At 42.2% G+C, this 20,381-nt stretch overlaps 1 protein-coding gene across 1 annotated transcript in view; it reads left to right on the forward strand.

Moving 5' to 3' along the window:
- Positions 1 to 20,381, forward strand: part of ADAP1 (ArfGAP with dual PH domains 1) — a 274,571-nt gene that overhangs the window by 99,430 nt on the left and 154,760 nt on the right. The window contains 2 exon segments of the mRNA XM_040356762.1: positions 4,555 to 4,577; positions 4,579 to 4,686. Coding sequence (XP_040212696.1) covers positions 4,555 to 4,577; positions 4,579 to 4,686 — 131 coding nt within the window.

Here is a 20,381-nt window from a genome sequence, read left to right on the forward strand (position 1 = left end):
AGCCGAACACCCCTCGATTCGCACCAGAACTTGCGAACACCGTTAAAGTCTATGGGACACGAACATGAAAAATTAAAAGTGCAAATTTTAAAGGCTAATATGCATGACGTTGTCATAAAAAGTGTTTGGGGACCTGGGTCCTGCCCCAGGGAAACATGTATCGATGCAAAAAAAAGTTTTAAACAGAATTTTTTTCGGGAGCAGTGATTTTAATAATGCTTAAAGTGAAACAAAGTGAAATATCCCTTTAAATTTCGTACCTGGGGGTGTCTTTAGTATGTCTGTAAAGTGGCACATTTTTCCCGTGTTTAGAACCGTCCCTGCAGCAAAATGACATTTCTAAAGGGAAAAAAACTAAAACGGATCGCGGCTGTAATGAATTGTCGGGTCCCGACCAATACAGATAAAATTATTTGAAAAAAAAATGCATGGGTTCCCCCCAGTCTATTACCAGGCCCTTCAGTTCTGGTATCGATATTAACCACTAGCCGACCAGCTGCCGCAGTTTTACGGCAGCAGGTCGGCTTGGCTGCGTGAAATCACGTAATATAATGTCATTTCAGCCACTAGGGGCGCACGCCTGGTGCCACGCGTGATCACCGCCGGGCACCCGCGATCGCTCGTTACAGAGCGTGAACCGGGAGCTGTGTGTGTGTAAACACACAGCTCCCGGTCCTGTCAGGGGGAGAAATGACTGATCGCATGTTCATACAATGTATGAACAGCGATCTGTCTCTTCCCCTAGTCAGTCCCACCCCCCTTCAGTTAGAACACACCTAGGGAACATAATTAACCCCTTCCTCGCCCCTAGTGTTAACCCCTTCCCTGCCAGTGACATTTTTACAGTAATCAATGCATTTTTATAGCACTGATCGCTATAAAAATGCCAATGGTCCCAAAAATGTGTCAAAAGTGTCCGAAGTGTCCGCCATAAGGTCGCAGTACCGATAAAAATCGCAGATCGCCGCCATTACTAGTAAAAAAAAAAAAAATTATTAATAAAAATGCCACAAAACTAACCCCTATTTTGTAGACGCTATAACTTTTGCGCAAACCAACCAATAAACGCTTATTGCGATTTTATTTTTTTTACGAAAAAAATGTAGAAGAATACGTATCGGCCTAAACTGAGGAAAAAAAACACGTTTTTTTTTTATATTTTTGGGGGATATTTATTACAGCAAAAAGTAAAAAATATTCATTTTTTTTTCCAAAATTGTCGCTCTATTTTTGTTTATAGCGCAAAAAAATAAAAACCGCAGAGGTGATCAAATGCCACCAAAAGAAAGCTCTAATTGTAGGAAAAAAGGACGCCAATTTTGTTTGGGAGCCACGTCGCACGAGCAATTGTCGGGTAAAGCGACGCAGTGCGGAATCACAAAAAGTGGCCTTGTCATTGACCCGCAAAATGGTCTGGGGCTGAAGGGGAACCCTGCGACATTTTTTTTTAAATGTCAGACCTCCTACGGGGTGCCAATCTTCAGGCCTCTTTATTGGCTAGCGGGGGATGACCTCATTCAGGAGACCATAATTTCAGCATTTAGAGACAGACCTGTCAGTGTAAGCTGAGCTGCTTATGTGCAGCTCAGTTTACAGTCCTGGAGGAGATGGCAGGTAGGAGCATTTTACTGCAGAAGAGACGGTGCATGTCTATTCTGCAACAAAAGCCCGCCTGCTTGCAGGTTTTTACAACAGAACATTAGTGTGTCAAATCGGAAGATCTTTCAGGTGGCTTTGCTCAGCAACAGAGCGAAGATTCTACAAATGGATGCCAGGACAAGTGTGAAATGTCTGTTTTTACCTGGAGTTTTATTTCCTTTTTCTTTCAGCAACAGGGTAGCTTTAAATTCTTCCAGGGGAAGCATCTTCATGGCGTAGGTATGAATTCCTTATGTCTGCATACATTTCACTGGGTGCCCTGTTTCCTTTTTGGAAAAACCTTGTACTAGGTTAAAGCTGAACTCCAGGCAAATATAAAAAGCGATTTAATTTGGTAAAAAAAAAAAAAAATCATTAAATTAATATTAAATGCAAGTAGTATAAATACCAAGATCTGTTTTGTGTGTGGGAGTCTTGGCTGTGGCACACAGCTCTGAAGGAATGGCACAGGTATGCCGTTCCTTCAGAGGACATGCGCTGGTGATGTGATAGAATATCTTCTAAACGGAGCACATTTAGGAGATAATCATTTTACCTACAGGTAAGTTTACCTGTAGGTAAAAATGAAATATGAGAGTTTACTACCAATTTAACATGATTCAAACCCAGTGAATGAATCGGGTTTGCACGATACTGTCAAACTAACACCAAGAAATTCCCTATTGAAGGAGAGTGCAGTGAGTGGTGGTCTCGCCAATGTACTCATGCTCTTTTATTGTTCGGTTACAGTGTTGGGGTGGGTCAGTGACTGTAACGGCACTGATAAACGGGAGACAACCACAACTGCGAATAGCAAGGATTTATGTGAGATTTCAATACTGAGCCCCAGGCGTCACTCCACACAAACAGGAGTTTGGGGGGGTTCTATAAATCATCTCTCTCTCACATACATCATATCACTTATTACATAAAGCAATGCATTAGGCCACTAAGGGACTAAGTATGAAATAACTTTAACCCTTAGCATAGAAAAGTTTAGAGCGAACATGTTCAGTAACTAAGGGCATAGGCCCATAAACAAGTTATTTATAACTTATGTCAGGCACGTAGTAAATAAGAATAGTGATGGCAACTAGTAATTGCATAAGAGAGACATGTATAGCTCAGCTTATTTGAGAGTATATGTTCCTTTTAAGATCTTGCACAGCAAACAGCCAAAACATAACAGTCGGTCCCAAGTGGTGAGATGATAGGAAATAAGCCAGCGTTAAGTATAAGACTTGTATAACAGCAATATGTGTAGCAGATCTTCTTAAGGCACTACAAGTAACACAATGTCTACTCATCCGTTTGCAGGGCTTTTAGGACATGGGATCCTGTAGTGTAGGGTGTCAGCAGCAACTCAAGACGAGATTAGCAGCGCAGCTCCAGGAATGGAATTGCCTCCAGTTCAGGGATGGAGGATAATTCTGGTTAAAATGCAGCCAAGCCGGCTACGGCGACAATAATAGAATGGTGTGCTATCTGCACACCGCTCTCTTAATAGGTGAGAGGCAGGTGTAGTGCATAGCACTAATTCGCGCCGGCGGTGAGGCACACTTCTGCATTCCAAGCTGGAACACACGCGGCGCCGGGCGATGACGTCATCGTGTGGTCACCGTAATGCATTCCAGCGTGGAACACGTCACAGTGCTAGGAGCGCCTGTTACAGTGGCCAACCTAAATTATTCAACAGCAGTTGAGATGAGGGAAGTGATGACCTGGATCTGCTGCCTGGCAAAGGGAAGCAAATGCAAGAGTGGCTAAACAGTGTTGTCAGTCTTTTGGCTGGTATGAAAATACATACCGTATGTATTTCAGCTGTGTATTTTAGTTCTTTCCTAAATCTCAGCTTTAATTTCTACCTCATCAAATTGCCTCTAAAGTGTGTATGTGCCTGTTTAAGTGTGGTAGAGACATGAAATTGGAAGCTCTGATGGGGGTAGATGTATTACCGTAATTATTTCTAAATATTCTGTTATGGGCCCAGTTTGAACTACAGTAAAATTATATTACAATAATTATATTTTTTGCACGGTTCTACACAACCTTCCTTCCTTCCTTACAGTCCTACATATAGGGAAGAATGCAGTAAGGCTTATGCTTGTCATTGATGGATTGAAATTCGGTCAGTTCAGCAGGGCCCGGGCAAATTTAGATCCATCTCGGACTGTTCCCATTCGTGACTGTATAAATACTATTTGAACCAATATACACACCTCCCTTTGCTGTGGTCTTGGAATTGGACCTAGATGGGGTAAGTGCAGGGTTTGGCGATCGACTGAACGGAGGTTTGACTGATGGAACGACCACCCGGGGGGGGTTGGTGGATGGTTTGTTAGTCATACCCCCCACAGCCCCCCCCCCCCCCCCCCCCGACGTTCGGTGGCACCAGCTGCCACCAATTAGAAAACAAGGCAGGAGGGCAGCAAGGTGCAGATAATTAAAGCCAGGGTTGAGATTACTTACTTTTAGCAGTTATGAAAAAAATGTCAGTTAATCAAATTTTCATGTTTTAGATTGAAGTGTGCCCTTTTAAATTTAGTGTTACATGCTGTTGCATTGCACGTGGGTGGATTGTAATTCATATGCTTCATAAATGTCTGTTGGCATTTGAATATCTTTGGGTGTTATTCACATTGATTGCAGGACTTTTTTTTCCTTCTACCAAATGTTTGAGCAATATTTAGCTGCGGAAAGACATTAACAAATGAGCAAATGATCAAGGAAAGCTGTTGCTTTTAGTTCCTTTAGTTGCTCTTCTTCTGTTCCTCTAGAATCTTTAATGAAGTTTGGCAGAGTTGATCAGTCAGTTTAGTACATTAATATAAAGAGGCACTTATATCGTAGCTTTGTCTCATGCTGAGATCCGTCTGTGAATTAATGTGAAGCATCTGTCTGACATCTCTCTTACAGATCCAGACTGGGCATCCTACACTCTTGGGGGTGTTCATTTGCTTGAACTGTTCTGGAATTCACCGCAACATCCCTCAGATCAGCCGAGTGAAATCTGTCCGTTTAGACCCATGGGATGATGTACAGATTGAGGTACAGACTTGTTTTTTGAGCAGTGTTCCTTTTTTTATAGATGTACTATTTTTAGCTAGTATGTTTGGTAGAGTTGTTACTGTAAAAGTTTGCATCCAGTGCAAGTTTGGAGCAACATGGTTCCCAGAACAAAATTCAAAAATGGAGCATTCAGCTTTTAAAATGCATAGAGAATTAACTATTTGCTTGTTCCATTGGTAGTACTGCTTATGTTATGGCATATACACTGATCAGCCATAACTTTAAAGGGATACTATGGGTTAGTTTTTTATTTATTTTTTAAAAACAAACATGTCATACTTACCTCCACTGTGCAGTTCGTTTTGCACAGAGTGGCCCCCAAACGGGGTCCCACTGCGACTCTCGCGGCCTCTTCCCCACAAGAGCTAAACCCCCTCTGGGAAGCTCTCTTCCGATGGGGTTACCTTGAGGGTGCGCTCCTGTGTGATGCATTCGGCGGCCATAGCCACCAATAGGGGTGTAACGGATCGTCACCGATCCGTGATCCGAACGGGCCACCCCGTTCGGATCGGCACAACCCCGCGATCCGCGGAGCGCTCCGGAGCCTAGGCCTAGGAAAGTCCCCGGCTTCGGCCTAGCTCCGGAGCGGCGGCCAGTCTGCTTGCCAGAGCCCAGCGTGACACCGCCTCCCCGCCTCACCCGGGGAGGCGTGTCACGCTCTGCACTGGGCTCTAGCAAGCTGAATGGGGAATGTTAACAGTGAAGCACTGGTGTGAGAGGTGGGGGGGGGAAAAGGGGGAAAAAATAGCACAATAACAATTCACAGGGGTGGATTAAAGAGGAAGCAGGTGAGGCTGTTTGGGACTTAAAGTACAATCTTGATGTTTTTACAGCAAAAAAAAATATATATATATATATATATATATATATATATATATATATATATATATATATATATATATATCTGTAAAAACATCAAGATTGTACTTTAAGTCCCAAACAGCCTCACCTGCTTCCTCTTTAATCCACCCCCCTGTGAATTGCTATTGTGCTATTTTTTCGGATCAGCAAAAAAAAAAAAAAGGTTCCTTTTTTTAATTGGTCCAAAAAAAATATATATTATTTATATTTATATATATATATATATATATATATATATATATATATATATATATATATATATATATATATATATATATATATATATATATATATATATATATATATATATATAAATATATATATATAATTTTTTTTTTTTTTTTTTTGGACCAATGAAAAAACGGACCCTTTTTTTTTTTTTTTTCTGATCCGAAAATGATCCGATCCGTGACTCCTGATCCGAGGATCGATCCGATCCGTGAGTTTTTTGATCCGTTGCACCCCTAGCCACCAAGTGTATGACTCGGCCCCGGTGTGCCCAGTCATTGATTTGATCGACAGCAGCAGGAGCCAATGGCTGCGCTGCTATCAATCATCCAATGAAGAGCCGACTAAAACTTGGTGAAAGCAACGGGTCCCGGGTAAGTAAAACAGGGGCTGCATTAAGGTGAAAAAACACAAAGCTTTACAACCCCTTTAAGACCACTGACAGGTTAAAAGGCCAACACTGATTATCTTGTTACAGTGGCATCTGAAAGTAGGTGGAATATATTAGGCAGCAAGTAGACATATTTTTGCTGAAGTTGATGTGGTTAAAAGCAGAAAAAAATGGGCATCAGAGTTTGTTGTGTGTGGGGCTATGGGGCTGTGGATCTGCAGACTGATTTAGGGAACCCATGCTGACCCGTATGTCCACAACCAATAGTGCCTGCAATGGGCATCTTGGTATCAAACTGGATCTTCGAGCAATGGATGAAAGTGGTCTAGTCTAATAAATCCCATTTTCCTTTCACAACTTCCTGAGGGATGGTTCCTTTTGAACCTCCCTCCACAGTCCCTAGGGTGAGACACTATGGCAATGCACAACTTTTGGATTTTGTGGGGTTTTGTTTGGGGGGGGGGGGGTTATTTGGCTGGTATAGTAGTGTAGGTGAAATCACAAATCTCATGGGTTTCAGTACATTTTGACTGTTTGAAGCCAGACTGAAAAATAGATGTATTTATTATAGTTTAGCTACATGTAGAGAGGGCGTCACAAACATGGTGTTGGATTCATTATTTGCTCTAACTGGCGTGGATAGCTAATATAATTTATGTCTTACAAAAGGGTGGGAACCAGATAGCTAAAGTTTCTTTGAAGTCAAATCTTGATTGAAATGCAAAATACTTGTTCACATAAACTTATCATTTCCAGTGGCTCTGTGGGAAAAGGCAGAGATAGCCATCTTCACAGCTTTTACACAATATGACTTCTAACAAAATATACATCTAATATTATATATATATATATATATATATATATATATATATATATATATATATATATATATATATATATATATATATATATATATATATATATATATATATATATATAATATAAACTTTTGTGACAAATAGTGCAGCGCTGCGTATCTATAAATCCTTTATAAACAAATAATTATACATTCCATAAAACACTTATGAAAATTTTTTTTTTTTATAAAAAACAGTTCATATGTAGATTTCCAAAGCTGTCACCGCTGTGAAAAATCCTATTTCAATTAATCTAATGTTCAGTGCACACCCACCCCCATGCTAAAATAAAGAAATTTTTTTTCTGCGCTAACCAAAATAAGTAAGCGGATGTGAGTCCCAGAAGGCAGCAATCACGTGTTACAAACACAAATACAATGGAAAGGAGAAAAACTGCGCCAACTACAAAATATACATAGCAGAGAGCAAGTATAATTTCAAAATAAACAGAAAAGTCCAATTAGTTTGAATAATGAACAAGACGCCTCAGATTCAGGAATCGGGACGAACAACACCCAGGTGCACTTGATATCCGTGGGAACCACCACCACATGGAGAGCAGCTTACCAGATATTGGATAAATAACAGCAGTGTATATCAATCCACAGCGGGATGGAACCAGGGTGAACGGAGCTACAGGTAGGTATTAGAATCCTCGATTATGGAGACATCGGATCCGTGTTTAGACAGCCAATCCAAAAGACATGCATAATAAAGGAAACCGGACCATAGCGTAATAACATTTGAACTCAGGTTTAATAAAAAAGAGTAAAAACCTACTTGCAAACATCCATGTAAAATAGGCATATAAAAGCAGATGCCGGCCGGCATAACCGAAGCCCTTCCTCCTAGCGTAGAACGCGGTGACGTCCCTGCTAAAATGCCTGCTCACCTCAAGGATGAGTATAAAACTCATAAACAGATCACTCCATGTGTCCACCACGATGAATCCACTTTTACCAATGGTAGGAATTCCTACAGTCTTCAGACTGCACCTCTGTGTGGGTAATCAACGTTTAAATTGTCTCCAAACACCACCTTCCTCCATCCGCTTTTTAATAATCAATTCCACTTATGTATCCAGGGGGTAAGGACATGAAACAAAAAACACAAGTACCATAGCGTTCTCTGCTTTTAAATTTAATAAAAAAGCCCCCCTAAAAAGTTACACTTACAAGAAATAACAATAAAAACAGCATGTATCAAATCACCAGCTCATTTACCGCAGATCTAGACTCACGGTGCCTTGCCTGACATCAGATACGACTGTCAGGCGAAGCACCGTGAATGAGCTGGTGATTTGATACATGCTGTTTTTATTGTTATTTCTTGTTAGAGCCGGTTCACACTGGGGCAACCTGGGATCTGACTTGAAGTTGCCACAAGTCGTCCCAAGTCTTGTGGTTAAGAAAATCAATGGAAGTGAATGGAGCCGTCTTAATACACACTACTGAAGTCGCTCCGACTTCAGAAAAGGTTCCTGTACTACTTCAATCCGACTTCTAGGCAACTTGTACCCATTGATTTCAATGGAAGTTGCCTCAGAAGTCTGATCACTGTCTTAACTGAAGAAACAATACAGGAAGAGAACATACATTTTTCAGGCAAACCCCTCCCTCCCACAGAGCTGATTGTTGTTTTGATTGGCCACTGAAAAGCCTCCAGTCCTGGAGGCGACTTGAAGTTGCCTTGTACTGTCCTGGAGGCAACTTGAAGTTGTGAAAATATAGGGGAGAGAAAGACAAAAAGGGTAGCTGCTAGCACACAACATACAGATAATATGTGAGAAAAGTAAAATGTAAAATTGTGCTGCGCTAATGAATAAATCTAGACCTGTGTGGTCATGATGTGAACATGTACAAAAAAAGGTGTGACCAAATATGCACAAAATATATAAATAATGTATAAACAATATACTTGCGGCAGCAAGTAAATATGCTTGAAAAACCAAGTGACAATAAATGTATTCCAATATCAAAAAATATTATGAAAAGTGGTCATGAGTCACTTCAGAAAAGGGTCCATGTAAACGGTTAATGATGTCAATCAGGTGTAATCCTCGCCAGCAAGGTGAGATATGAGGCATGGAACAGTAATGATGATGACAATCTTGATGATAAAACCAATATGTAAATAAACATAAATCCAGAAAAGATATAAGATGGGTACTCTTACCGTGTGGCGTGGGCCCAAAACCTCTCAGAAATGGGTCAAATAGGCAAAGGTAAGAGTGATGGTACCTCCAAAGGTCATCTCTGGTATAATGCGGAAGTTCCTCCCATCTGTTCCCCGATATTTTCCAGACTTCTACAGTCATGTAGGACGAAATGCATAGGGTTCTATGCTTGTTGCTTATCCTGCGCCTTTTTTTATCAGTGATCACCATTGTAACTATCGCTGGATTTTTACAACCACTTATATTTTATCCTTGTTTTTATCTTTGTTCCTTTTGCCTTGTGTTTAATTTTAATAAATCCCTTGGGTTTACTTTTTGACCTACGCTATGTGGAGGCCTTTTTTTCTTTTTCCTTTTTATGCCATATCCTAAATCCCTGGAGGGATAATACTACTTTTTGGATCCTTGCTATTTACAACAGCTGCTGGGAACCAGTGATTGAGTTTGGAGTTTTTTTCTGGAAAATATCGGCGAACAGATGGGAGGAACTTCTGGATTATACCAGAGATGACCTTTGGAGGTGCTGGAGATACCATCACTTTTACCTTTGCCTATTTGACCCATTTCTGAGAGGTTTTGGGTCCACGCCACACGGTAAGATTACCCATCTTATACCTTTTCTGGATTTATGTTTATTTACATATTGGTTTTATCATCAAGATTGCCATCATCATCACTGTTCCATGCCTCATATCTCACCTTGCTGGCGAGGATTACACCTGATTGACATCATTAACCGTTTACATGGACCCTTTTCTGAAGAGACTTATGACCACTTTTCATAATATTTTTTAATATTGGAATACATTTATTGTCACTTGGTTTTTCACGCATATTTACTTGCTGCCGCAAGTATATTGTTTATACACTGTTTATATATTTTGTGAATATTTGGTCACACCTTTTTTTGTACATGTTCACATCATGACCACACAGGTCTAGGCAACTTGAAGTTGCCTTGTAAGTTGCCTGATGATTCATACTCAAGTCGTGTCCAAGTTGCCTCCCAAAGTCGTGCTGGAAGTAGTGTTGCCCCTGTGTGAACCGACTCCAAGTGTAACTTTTAAGGGGGACTTTTTTAATAACTTCAAAAGCAAAGAACACTATGGTACTTGTGTTTTTTGTTTCATGTCCTTAACCCCTGGATACATAAGTGGAATTGATTATTAAAAAGCGGATGGAGGAAGGTGTTTGGAGACGATTTAAACGTTAATTACCCACACAGAGGTGCAGTCTGGAGACTGTAGGAATCGCTACCATTGGTAAAGTGGATTCATCGTGGTGGACACATGGAGTGATCTGTTTATGAGTTTTATACTCATCTTTGAGGTGAGCAGGCATTTTAGCAGGTGGTGGTGTGCACTGAATATTGGATTCATTTAAATAGGATTTTTTCACAGCGGTGACAGCTTTGGAAATCTACATATGAACTGTTTTTTATAATTTATTTTTTTTATTTTTTTCATGAAGTGTTTTATAGAATGTATAATTATTTATTTGTTTATATAAGATTTATAGATACGCAGCGCTGCACTATTTTCACAAAATTAATATTGCAGTAGGTGTGGTGTATCACTATAAGTGTTCTGCAGCTGTGTAGACACTCAGAGGGTTATATTTGTTGCTTTTTTTTCTCACATTATTATAGGAGTAATTTATTAGTATTGTGGCGCTGATTGTTTTTCTGACAATTTGCATGTATAATATACAGTTGTGCTCATAAGTTTACATACCCTGGCAGAATTGATGATTTCTTGGCCATTTTTTAGAGCATATAAAAGGTGGCACAAAAACATTTATTTCACGTATGGTTCGTGTTTGGCTGAAGCCATTTATTATCAACTGTGTTTACTCTTTTTAAATCATAATGGCAACAGAAACTACACAAATGACCCTGATCAAAAGTTTATGTACCCTGGTGATTTTGGCCTGATACCATGTTCCCAAGTTAACACAAAGGGGTTTGAATGGCTATTAAAGGTAATCATACTCACCTGTGATCTGTTTGCTTGTAATTAGTGTGTGTATAAAAGGTCAATGAGTTTCTGGACTCCTGACAAACCCTTCCGTTTCTGGATTCTGAGTCATCGGCAAAGCAAAAGAATTGTCAAAGGATCTGCAGGATAAGGTGGTTGTAAACTGTATAAAACAGGGAAGACATATAAAAAGATATCCAAGGAATTGAGAATGCCAACCAGCAGTGTTCAAACTTTAATTAAGAAGTGGAAAATGAGGGGTTCTGGTGAAACCAAACCACGGTCAGGTAGACAACTAAAATTTCAGCCACAACTGCCAGGAAAATTGTCCGGATGCAAAGAAAAACCCACAAATAATTTTAGGTGAAATGCAGGACTCTCTGAAAACATGTGGTGTGGCTGTTTCAAGATGCTCAATAAGGAGGCACTTGAATAAAGATGGGCTGAATGGTCACCAGAAGAAAGCCATTACTACACAAATGCCACAAAGACAAGCCTCAAACCTTCTGGCACAAAGCCATTTGGAGTGATGAGACCAAAATTGATCTTTTTGGACACAATTGTAAACACTACATTTGGAAAGAAGTCAACAAGGCCTATGATAAAAGGTACTCCATTTCTACTGTGAAACACAGGGTGAATCGCTGATGTTTTGGGGATGTGTGAGCTACAAAGGCACAGGAAATTTGGTCAAAATGGATGGCAAGATGAATGCAATATGTTGTCAAAAAATACTGGAGGAACATCAGCAAGGAAGCTGCGCATGGGACGGACTTGGACTTTCCTACATTAAAATGATTCAAAATACAAGGCCAAGTCAACCTGTCATTATACAAGGCCAAGTCAACCTGTCATTGACTACAACAGAATAAAGTGAAGGTTCTGGAGTGGCCATCTCAGTCTATGGACCTCAATATCATTGAGCCATTCTGGAGAGATCTCAAACGTGCAGTTCATGCCCAGGAATTAACAGGAACTGGAGGCTTTTTGCCAATAGAAATGGGCAGCTTTACCATCTAATGCCCTGTACACATGGCCAGGAATCCTGTCAGGAAAAAAATCTTCGGTTTTCCTGAGGGGATTCCTGGCAACCTTGCCGCTCTTTTGAGTGGCAAGAACGGGGTGACGTCAACGAGCTAGCGCTCGTCACATTCAATGCCGTCGCCGCCATCTTGCTACACCCCACACTAACCTTGTATGCTACCGCGCATGCATCGAAGTCTTATTGAGCAAGCTTGGGTTTACATCGGACAGGTAAGCGTACAGACGACTGGTTTTCTCGGCAGGAAACACTCTCCTGGGAATCCCGACGGGAAAATAGAGAGCAGGTTCTCCATTTTTCTCAGGCAGTTTTCCTGTCGGGAAAACTGCTAGGAAGCATACACACAGCCGGGATTCCTGGCCAAATGCTCTACTGGCAGGAAAACCAGTCGTGTGTATGAGGCTTGAGGCTTGAGAAGATAAAGAGCCTGATGACAGCCAGGCTGTGGTTTAATTGTTCCGACCTTCAGTTGTTCACGAGCGGCCTTTCTGAAGGATGTCATATCAGAACAAAAATCTCCATAGTACAGTATTTCTTAAAAGCAAGTTTATTAAACAGTAGTTACTTACATTCAGGTTAAGAACAATCAGGTATTGATAAGTATCAAAACCAGGGGCGTATCTAAAGCATTTGGCACCCGGGGCGGATCCTATATCTGCCACCCCCCCCTGCATACCTCTGCACCCCCCAATATCTTTTTGTCACTACTTTGTACCCCCTCTCCACAACTGGACCCCTGTACATTACACAACCCCCGCACCTCTGGGTACCTTTACATTACACAACCCCCCTGCACCTCTGGACACCTTTACATTACACAACCCCCTGCACCTCTAAACCCCTTTACATTACACAGCACCCCAGCTTTGCACCCCCTGCATGTTGTACAGCCACCCACCCTGCATGTTACACAGTCATCTCTCCCCCTCTTCTGTCACTTTATATCTTCCTCACACACACGGAGAGACACACCAGCGCTGAACAGAGGGTGGGAACTGCTGGAGTTCACTTTTCATATTAACAATGCTAATGATTTGTTGGACCATCTAGCAACCAATTAACTGTTAGTTGACTCCAGCATTTCCTGTCTTCTATTCAGCGCTGCCCCACTGTCTCTCTCTCTCCCTCCCCTTCTGTACAGGAGGGAAAGAGTGTTTTCTCTTGCTCCTGTGTCAATCTGACGGCGTGTCACCCAGATAGTGGTACAGTCCCCACCTGGCCCGGGCACCCCCGCATCCTGTCACAGCCTTCGCCGCTGCATTGCCTGAGCTCGCCCAGGCTGCAACTGCTTCACTTATGGTGGAGGACGTGGAGAAAGGCACTGGCCACACACCACCCAGTGTGTGGCACCTGGGGCGGATCACCCCCCCCCCATAGGTACGCCACTGATCAGAACCTCTTGTCTTTGCCACTAGTTTTCATGCTCACACACCCATAGCATTCTACTTAGTTTGGTTGGTTTCTCTGTATTGACTCTTAAGAGGAACCAAATAGAAAATGAAAGAACATGGCTGTACTCGAAGCTAGTATCCTCACTTTAGATCATATATCTGCTCCTGTAAGAAGGTCCACAGTGGCTTCTAAATGTGATTACATTAGCTAGGAAATAATGTACAATGAGATTGGAGAAGTACCAGTTATGTAACCTGTCAGTCACATAACTGATTCTCCTCCAGAGCCTCTCTTGTATTGCTCTCTGCTGGTTTTGAACTGTGCAATGCACATTTGTAAGGTACGCCACTGCTTTATAAACATGCAGCGTTTTTTTTCTTAAGCAGCTGTATGGCTGGAGTACATGAGCCCCTTTATTATTATTTTTAGATTCCCTTTTTTCCACACATATTACTTGTCCTGTCTGTTGCTCTGGAGAGCATTTGCTCTCTGTTACTAAATGTCAAGTCTTTGTGGAATATTGATATATGATGACTTTTCAAGAAATGGCTACAAGATGGATTTAGACACTGCAGTTGTTTCATTGTTTTTGAGACATGAAGAATGTTCATATCATAATGTCAAGTGAAGGTAGATTTGTATTCTATGAAAAATAGTTTGTAGCGACATTTTTTTTTATACTTTGCTTTCTACTTTTAAAAAGTTTCTTGTTTCTTTATCATACATCACGAGACACAGAGTAAGGCTATTATTCCTGACTTGGTTGTAATCCATATCCAGGTGAATGGACACTGGTAGACCAAAGGTCTTTTAGATAGGAAGTGATCCCCTTAATAACCCCTCCCATACAGGAAGTACTTACATTTTTTTACCAGTGTCTGCAAGGTGGATGGGCACGTTTGTTTGAGCTCTCTCTCTACAGGTCTGGAGTCCCAGCATGGTTCTTAAATGAATCAAGGGATTGACCGATCAGATCCATTTTAAACAGGCTTTTACGCTTAGATAAAAGGTACCCGAGCCTCGCAAAGAAGATGCAAGGATCCGGCAAGGTTTTGCCTGTAATGTGACCTCCGGGCACTGGACCCTGCGTAGTGGAATCCTGGACACCACAGTGCCAAATCATTTCTGCAGGGTGCTGTACAGGTCCAAGGGAGTGGCCCCTAAAACATGAAAAGTGTACCCAGTCGTTGAAGGTGCCCCAAGTGACAAAACCTGCTGTGATGGGTGAAAATTGGGCTCTTAGTTTCTAGGGTTGCCCTGCGCCTAAACGGGTAAGTGAAATCCCCCCCTTATTTACTTATTGTGGGGTGCCTTATAGGGTTGTCCCGATACCGATACTAGAATCGGTATCGGGACCGATACCGAGCGTTTGCGTGAGTACTTGTACTCGCACAAATGCGCCCGATACCCAGTCCGATGCTTTTTATGAGAGAGCAGGGAGAAGAGCAGGGCGGTGACCCAGCAGAGAGCGGGCACAGAGAGGGGCGGGAGGCGGAGAGCAGAGCGAGAGGGGCAGAAGGCGGGTAAGTAGAATAGGTGGAGGTGGACGGCCGGGTACTGAGCCTGGACTGTGATGGGCGGATGAGGATGGGCGGGTACTGATCCCGCACTGTGATGGCGAAGGAAGATGGCGCTCACCTTCTGGGAGTCCAATGATAAAGGATGAGCTTCTCCTCCATCACCCGATCCGCCACACTGTCCTCCATCTCAGCCGGGGGAGCAGAGCTCTTCACCGGAGCCGGAGCCCTTACCTGCCGCACAGCATTGTGAAGAGCCGATCAGCAGCTTGCTCCTTGTGCTTCTTCCTTCTCTGGAATGCTGGGACAGGATTGGCTTATTAGCAATCATTGCTCTATGACTAGTGTGGTTAAAGGGTCACTCCACTTCCATCATAGCAGTGCTTGTAGCTCTGAATGTATCATGTATATATCTGCACCATAATCATTGTACCCAGTGCTCTCTCTATGTAATAATCGCATATACTGATATACAGCATCTTGATTGTAAAGATTTTTATTTATTTTATTAAAATACCAAACATGGGGGTACAGTTCGCAACAGTTAGATGTCCACAGGGGAACGGGGCAGGGTTGTCCCCTGTCACCCATATTATTTATATTGGCACTGGAGCCGTTGGCTATCACATTAAGGAGCTGTACCGACATTAAGGGAATATGTGTGGCGGCTTGGAGCATAAATGTGCACTGTTCGCCGATGATATTATCTTGTTGCTTACTTCTCCGGTTATGTCCCTTCCATCTCTTATGCGGGTTATGCGACATTTTGCTTTTGGTGACGGGTCTCGCGGTAAATCATACGAAATCGGTTGCTATGAACATTTCCCTTGCGGCGGATACGATCACACAATTGCGAAGTTCCTTCTCTTTTACATGGCAGTCGGATGCCCTTCGTTACTTAGGTATCTCTCTTACCCCCACGATTGATAAGTTATACATGGCGAATTATCCTCCGCTGTATCGAAAGATTTTAACAGATCTCCAACGATGGGACCGCAATCCACCGTCATGGTTCGGCAGACTGTATGCTATCAAAATGAATTTGTTGCCTAGATTACTATACCTGTTTAGAACCTTGCCTATCCAGATTTCTATGTCTGATCTAGAAAAGTTTCAGAATAGACTTTTAACATTTTGTTTGGGGGAATAAGAGACCCAGAGTGAATAAGCGCACACTTTACACGCCCAAATCACGAGGAGGTCTCAGAGTTCCGGACCTGGCCAAGTATTATCATGCTGCACAGGTTGCCCAATTGATACGATTTCATTCGTCATCTTCACCACCTATTTGGATGACATTGGAATCTTCCTTATATACCTTACGACCGGTTAGTCTTTTGATGTGGTTACGATCCAGTGATAGGCTGGTCATAATGTGTCCGATGCTGTCGTTCTCACTACACCTGTGGGATAGACTTACTAAGTCCCATGGTTTCAAGTCGCCACACGCCCCTTTGGCCCCATTAGTTTATAATTCTGCATTCACTCCGGGTCTCAACCCTCAAGTATTCGCCTGGTGGACCAATAAAGGTCTACTGCGCATTGCTGATTTATGTGATCATAGAGGGATTCTATCTAAAAGTACCTTAAGGGACAAGTATCAGTTTCCTGACTCTGAATCTTTTCGATATGTTCAAATTGTTTATTTTTTTAATCAGTTGCGGCGCACTTCTGATCTCACCACTTTTACATCGATGGAATGTTTGTGTAGGACCTATGATAAACACATCGGACTATATCGCTAAGATATATACCATTCTAGGGCCAGATTCACAGACAGCGGCGTATGTTTGAGCGGGCGTATCGCATCTCATATGCCATTGTCCATTGTTTACATTTTGATTCGCACATCATGCTGGCACTGGCTGAGTGCCTTTTATTGTAAGTGCATCTTTGTTTTTTATTAAATGTTTGTGATCACAGAGAGCACTATGTTAGTATCATATATCATTACATGCCATATACTTGATTGAGACATCATCGCTTGTGATACCTGCCATTTATGTTGCAAGGATTTGAACCCATAATCATCCATTATACCCTTAGGGGACTGCAATATTGACCCTTTCACAGCAGGGTCCATTTTGTGAGGTGAGCAGCCTATTGAACTTGTGGTGGAGGTTTTCTCACATTGCACGAGGAGTTTTTGCATGTTCATTGTGCACACTGAAGATTCCACGGATGGTGTTTACAATATTCATATATGGACTTTCTGTTTAGCGCTGCACCTTCTTTTGTGTGTGTGTGTGTGGTTGTGTGAGCGCTCGCATTATGCAGTGTCAGTGAGCAGAGGGAGGGGGAGGAATCCCCCGCAAAGCTGACTGGGGACGCTCTACCTCTCAGAGACTGTTTCTCCAGCCCAAGCAAAATACAATATAAAAAAAAAATTGGGGGGGGCACAGCATAATGTTGGGGGGGGGGGGGGGGTCAGGGGTACTAAAGTTAAGTGATCCCAGCTAGAGTTAGGCAAATATGGCAGGACCTAAGGGCCAGATCCACAGCCAGCTGCCGTAACTTAAATATTCCCATTTAAGTTACACTGCCGGAAAATTTCTACCTAAGTGCCCGATCCACAAAGCACTTACCTAGAAATTTTCGGCTGTGTAACTTAAATCCGGCTGTGTAACTTAAATTAGGCACGCTCCCGCGCCGGCCGTACTGCGCATGCTCACGACGTCATTTTCCCGACGTGCTTTGCGCGGTTTTACGTTGCGCCAGGTTTTGAGAATCGCGACGGGCGTAAAAAAAAAAATACGAGTTGCGGCGGAAAATTTTTTTTTTTAAAAAAAAAAAGACGGCGACGCGGGATAGAAGGGTCTACTTTTACAAGGCCTAAACAGTTTAGGGTTTGTAAAAGCAACCATAATTTTACGATTGCAAACGAATACTTACGGAGAAAGTGGATCTCCGTAAGTGCTAATTTGCATACCCGACGCGGCATTTCGACTCGAAATGCCCCCAGCGGCGGATGCGGTACTGCATCCTAAGATCCGGCAGTGTAAGTCCCTTACACATGTCGGATCTTCTGCCTATCTATTGGAAACTGATTCTGTGGATCAGTTCCAAAGATAGAAACAGGGATACGACGGCGTATCAGTAGATACGCCGTCGTATCCCTTTTGTGGATCTGGCCCTAAGTGCTGCAGATAAGGTAAAGACGTGAAAGCTGAAAATGTATATTGGGAAATGCTTGGTATTAGTTGGGAAATATATCTCAATAATTGTGTTTTGATAAAACTGGTATCTCTTTAATTATTTCAAAGAAAACATTAGTAATTCATCAACAATCAAGCCCTGTACACACGATCGGACCTTTGTCCGACCAAAATCACATTGGTAAAATACTTTTTCCATCTGAAATTCCGATCGTGTGTACGGGGCATTACTTCTTTCCACAATTTGTTATGTTACAGCCTTATTCCTAAATGGATTCAATTCAATAATTTCCTTGAAATTCTACAAACAATACACCATCATGACAAGTCCTTTCCTTTCACCTTGGAGCATGACAGAAGTTTGTTTAAAATCTTTGCAAATTTTATAAAAATAAAAAACAAAAATAATCACAGCATTTGGCATGACACTCAAATTGAGCTCAGGTGCATCCTGTTTCCACTGATCATCCTTGGGATGTTTCTACAACTTGGAGTCCACCTGTGATAAATTCAGTTGATTGGATATGATTTATAAAGGCACACACCACCTGTCTATACAAGGTCCCACAGTTAACAGTACATACCAGAGTACAAACCAAGCCATGAAGTCCAAAGAATTGTCTGTAGACCTCAGAGACCAGATTGGATCGAGGCACAGATCTGGGGAAGGGTACAGAAAACTTTCTGCAGCATTGAAAGTCCTAATGAGCACAGTGGTATCCATCATCCGTAAATGGAAGAAGTTTAGAACCACCAGGACTCTCCCTAGAGCGCAGCATTGAACCAATCAGGCCTGTATGGTAGAGTGGCCAGATGGAAGCCATTCCTCAGTAAAAGGCACATGACAGCCAATTTGGAGTTTACCAAAAGGCACCTGAAGGACAAAATTCTCTGGTCCAATTAAACAAAGATTGAACTCTTTGGCCAAAATAGTAAGTGTCATGTCTGGAGGAAACCAGGCACTGCTCATTACCTGGCCAACACCATCCCTAAAGTGAAACATGGTGGTGGCAGCATCATGCTGTGGGGATGTATTTCAGCAGCAGGAACTGGGAGACTAGTCGGGATGGAGGAAAAGAGGAAGGCAGCAATGTACAGAGACATCCTTGATGAAAACCTGTTCCAGAGAGCTCTGGACCTCGGACTGGGCCAAAGGTTCCTCTTCCAACAAGACCACAACCCTAAGCACACAGCCAAGATAACAAAATAATGTCTTTGAGTGGCCCAGCCAGAGCCCAGACTTGAACCTGATTGAACATCTCTGAAAATTGCTGTGCACCGAAGCACCCCATCCAATCTGATGGTACTTGAGGGGTCCTGCAAAAAACAATGGGAGAAACTGCCCAAAAACAGGTGTACTATGCTTGAAGTATCATACTCCAAAAGACCTGAGGCTGTAATTAGTGCCAAAGGTGCTTCAATAAAGTATTGAGAAATGCTGTGAATACTTATGTACATGTGATAATTTTTTTCGTTTTTTTTTATTTTAATAAATTTGCAAAGATTTCAAACAAACATCTTTCACCTTGTCATTATGGAGTATTGTTTGTAGAATTCTCCAAAAATGTAATCCATTTTGGAATAAGGCTGTAACATAATAACATGTGGAAAAGTGAAGCGCTGTGAATACTTTCTGGATGCACTGTATTAGATACATACTACTATACTAAACCTATAGGTAGATTCACACACATTGGCCTAACTTTAGGGCGGCCTAGCCTAGTCTTTTTAGGCTACACCGCCGTAAATTAGTTAGGCTAGTAGTGATTCACAATCTACTTACCTGCTAATCTACGGCGGCGTAGCCTAAAACGAGCGGGCGTAAGGGCGCCTAATTCAAATTGCTTGGAGGGGGGCGTGTTGTATGGAAATGAGGCTTGACCTCACGTTTTTTGACACTGCGCATGCGCCGGGCGACTACATTTCCCAGTGCACATTGCGGTTAAGTAGGCCGTACAGGCCTATTGATTTCGACGCGGACGTAAACGACGTAACTCCCGATTCGCGGACGACTTCCGCAAACAACGTAAAAAATTCGAACCTCGCGGCGGGAACGGCGGTCATACTTTAACATTGTTA

This window comes from Rana temporaria, chromosome 6, assembly GCF_905171775.1.
Source record: "Rana temporaria chromosome 6, aRanTem1.1, whole genome shotgun sequence".
Lineage (NCBI taxonomy): Eukaryota > Metazoa > Chordata > Amphibia > Anura > Ranidae > Rana > Rana temporaria.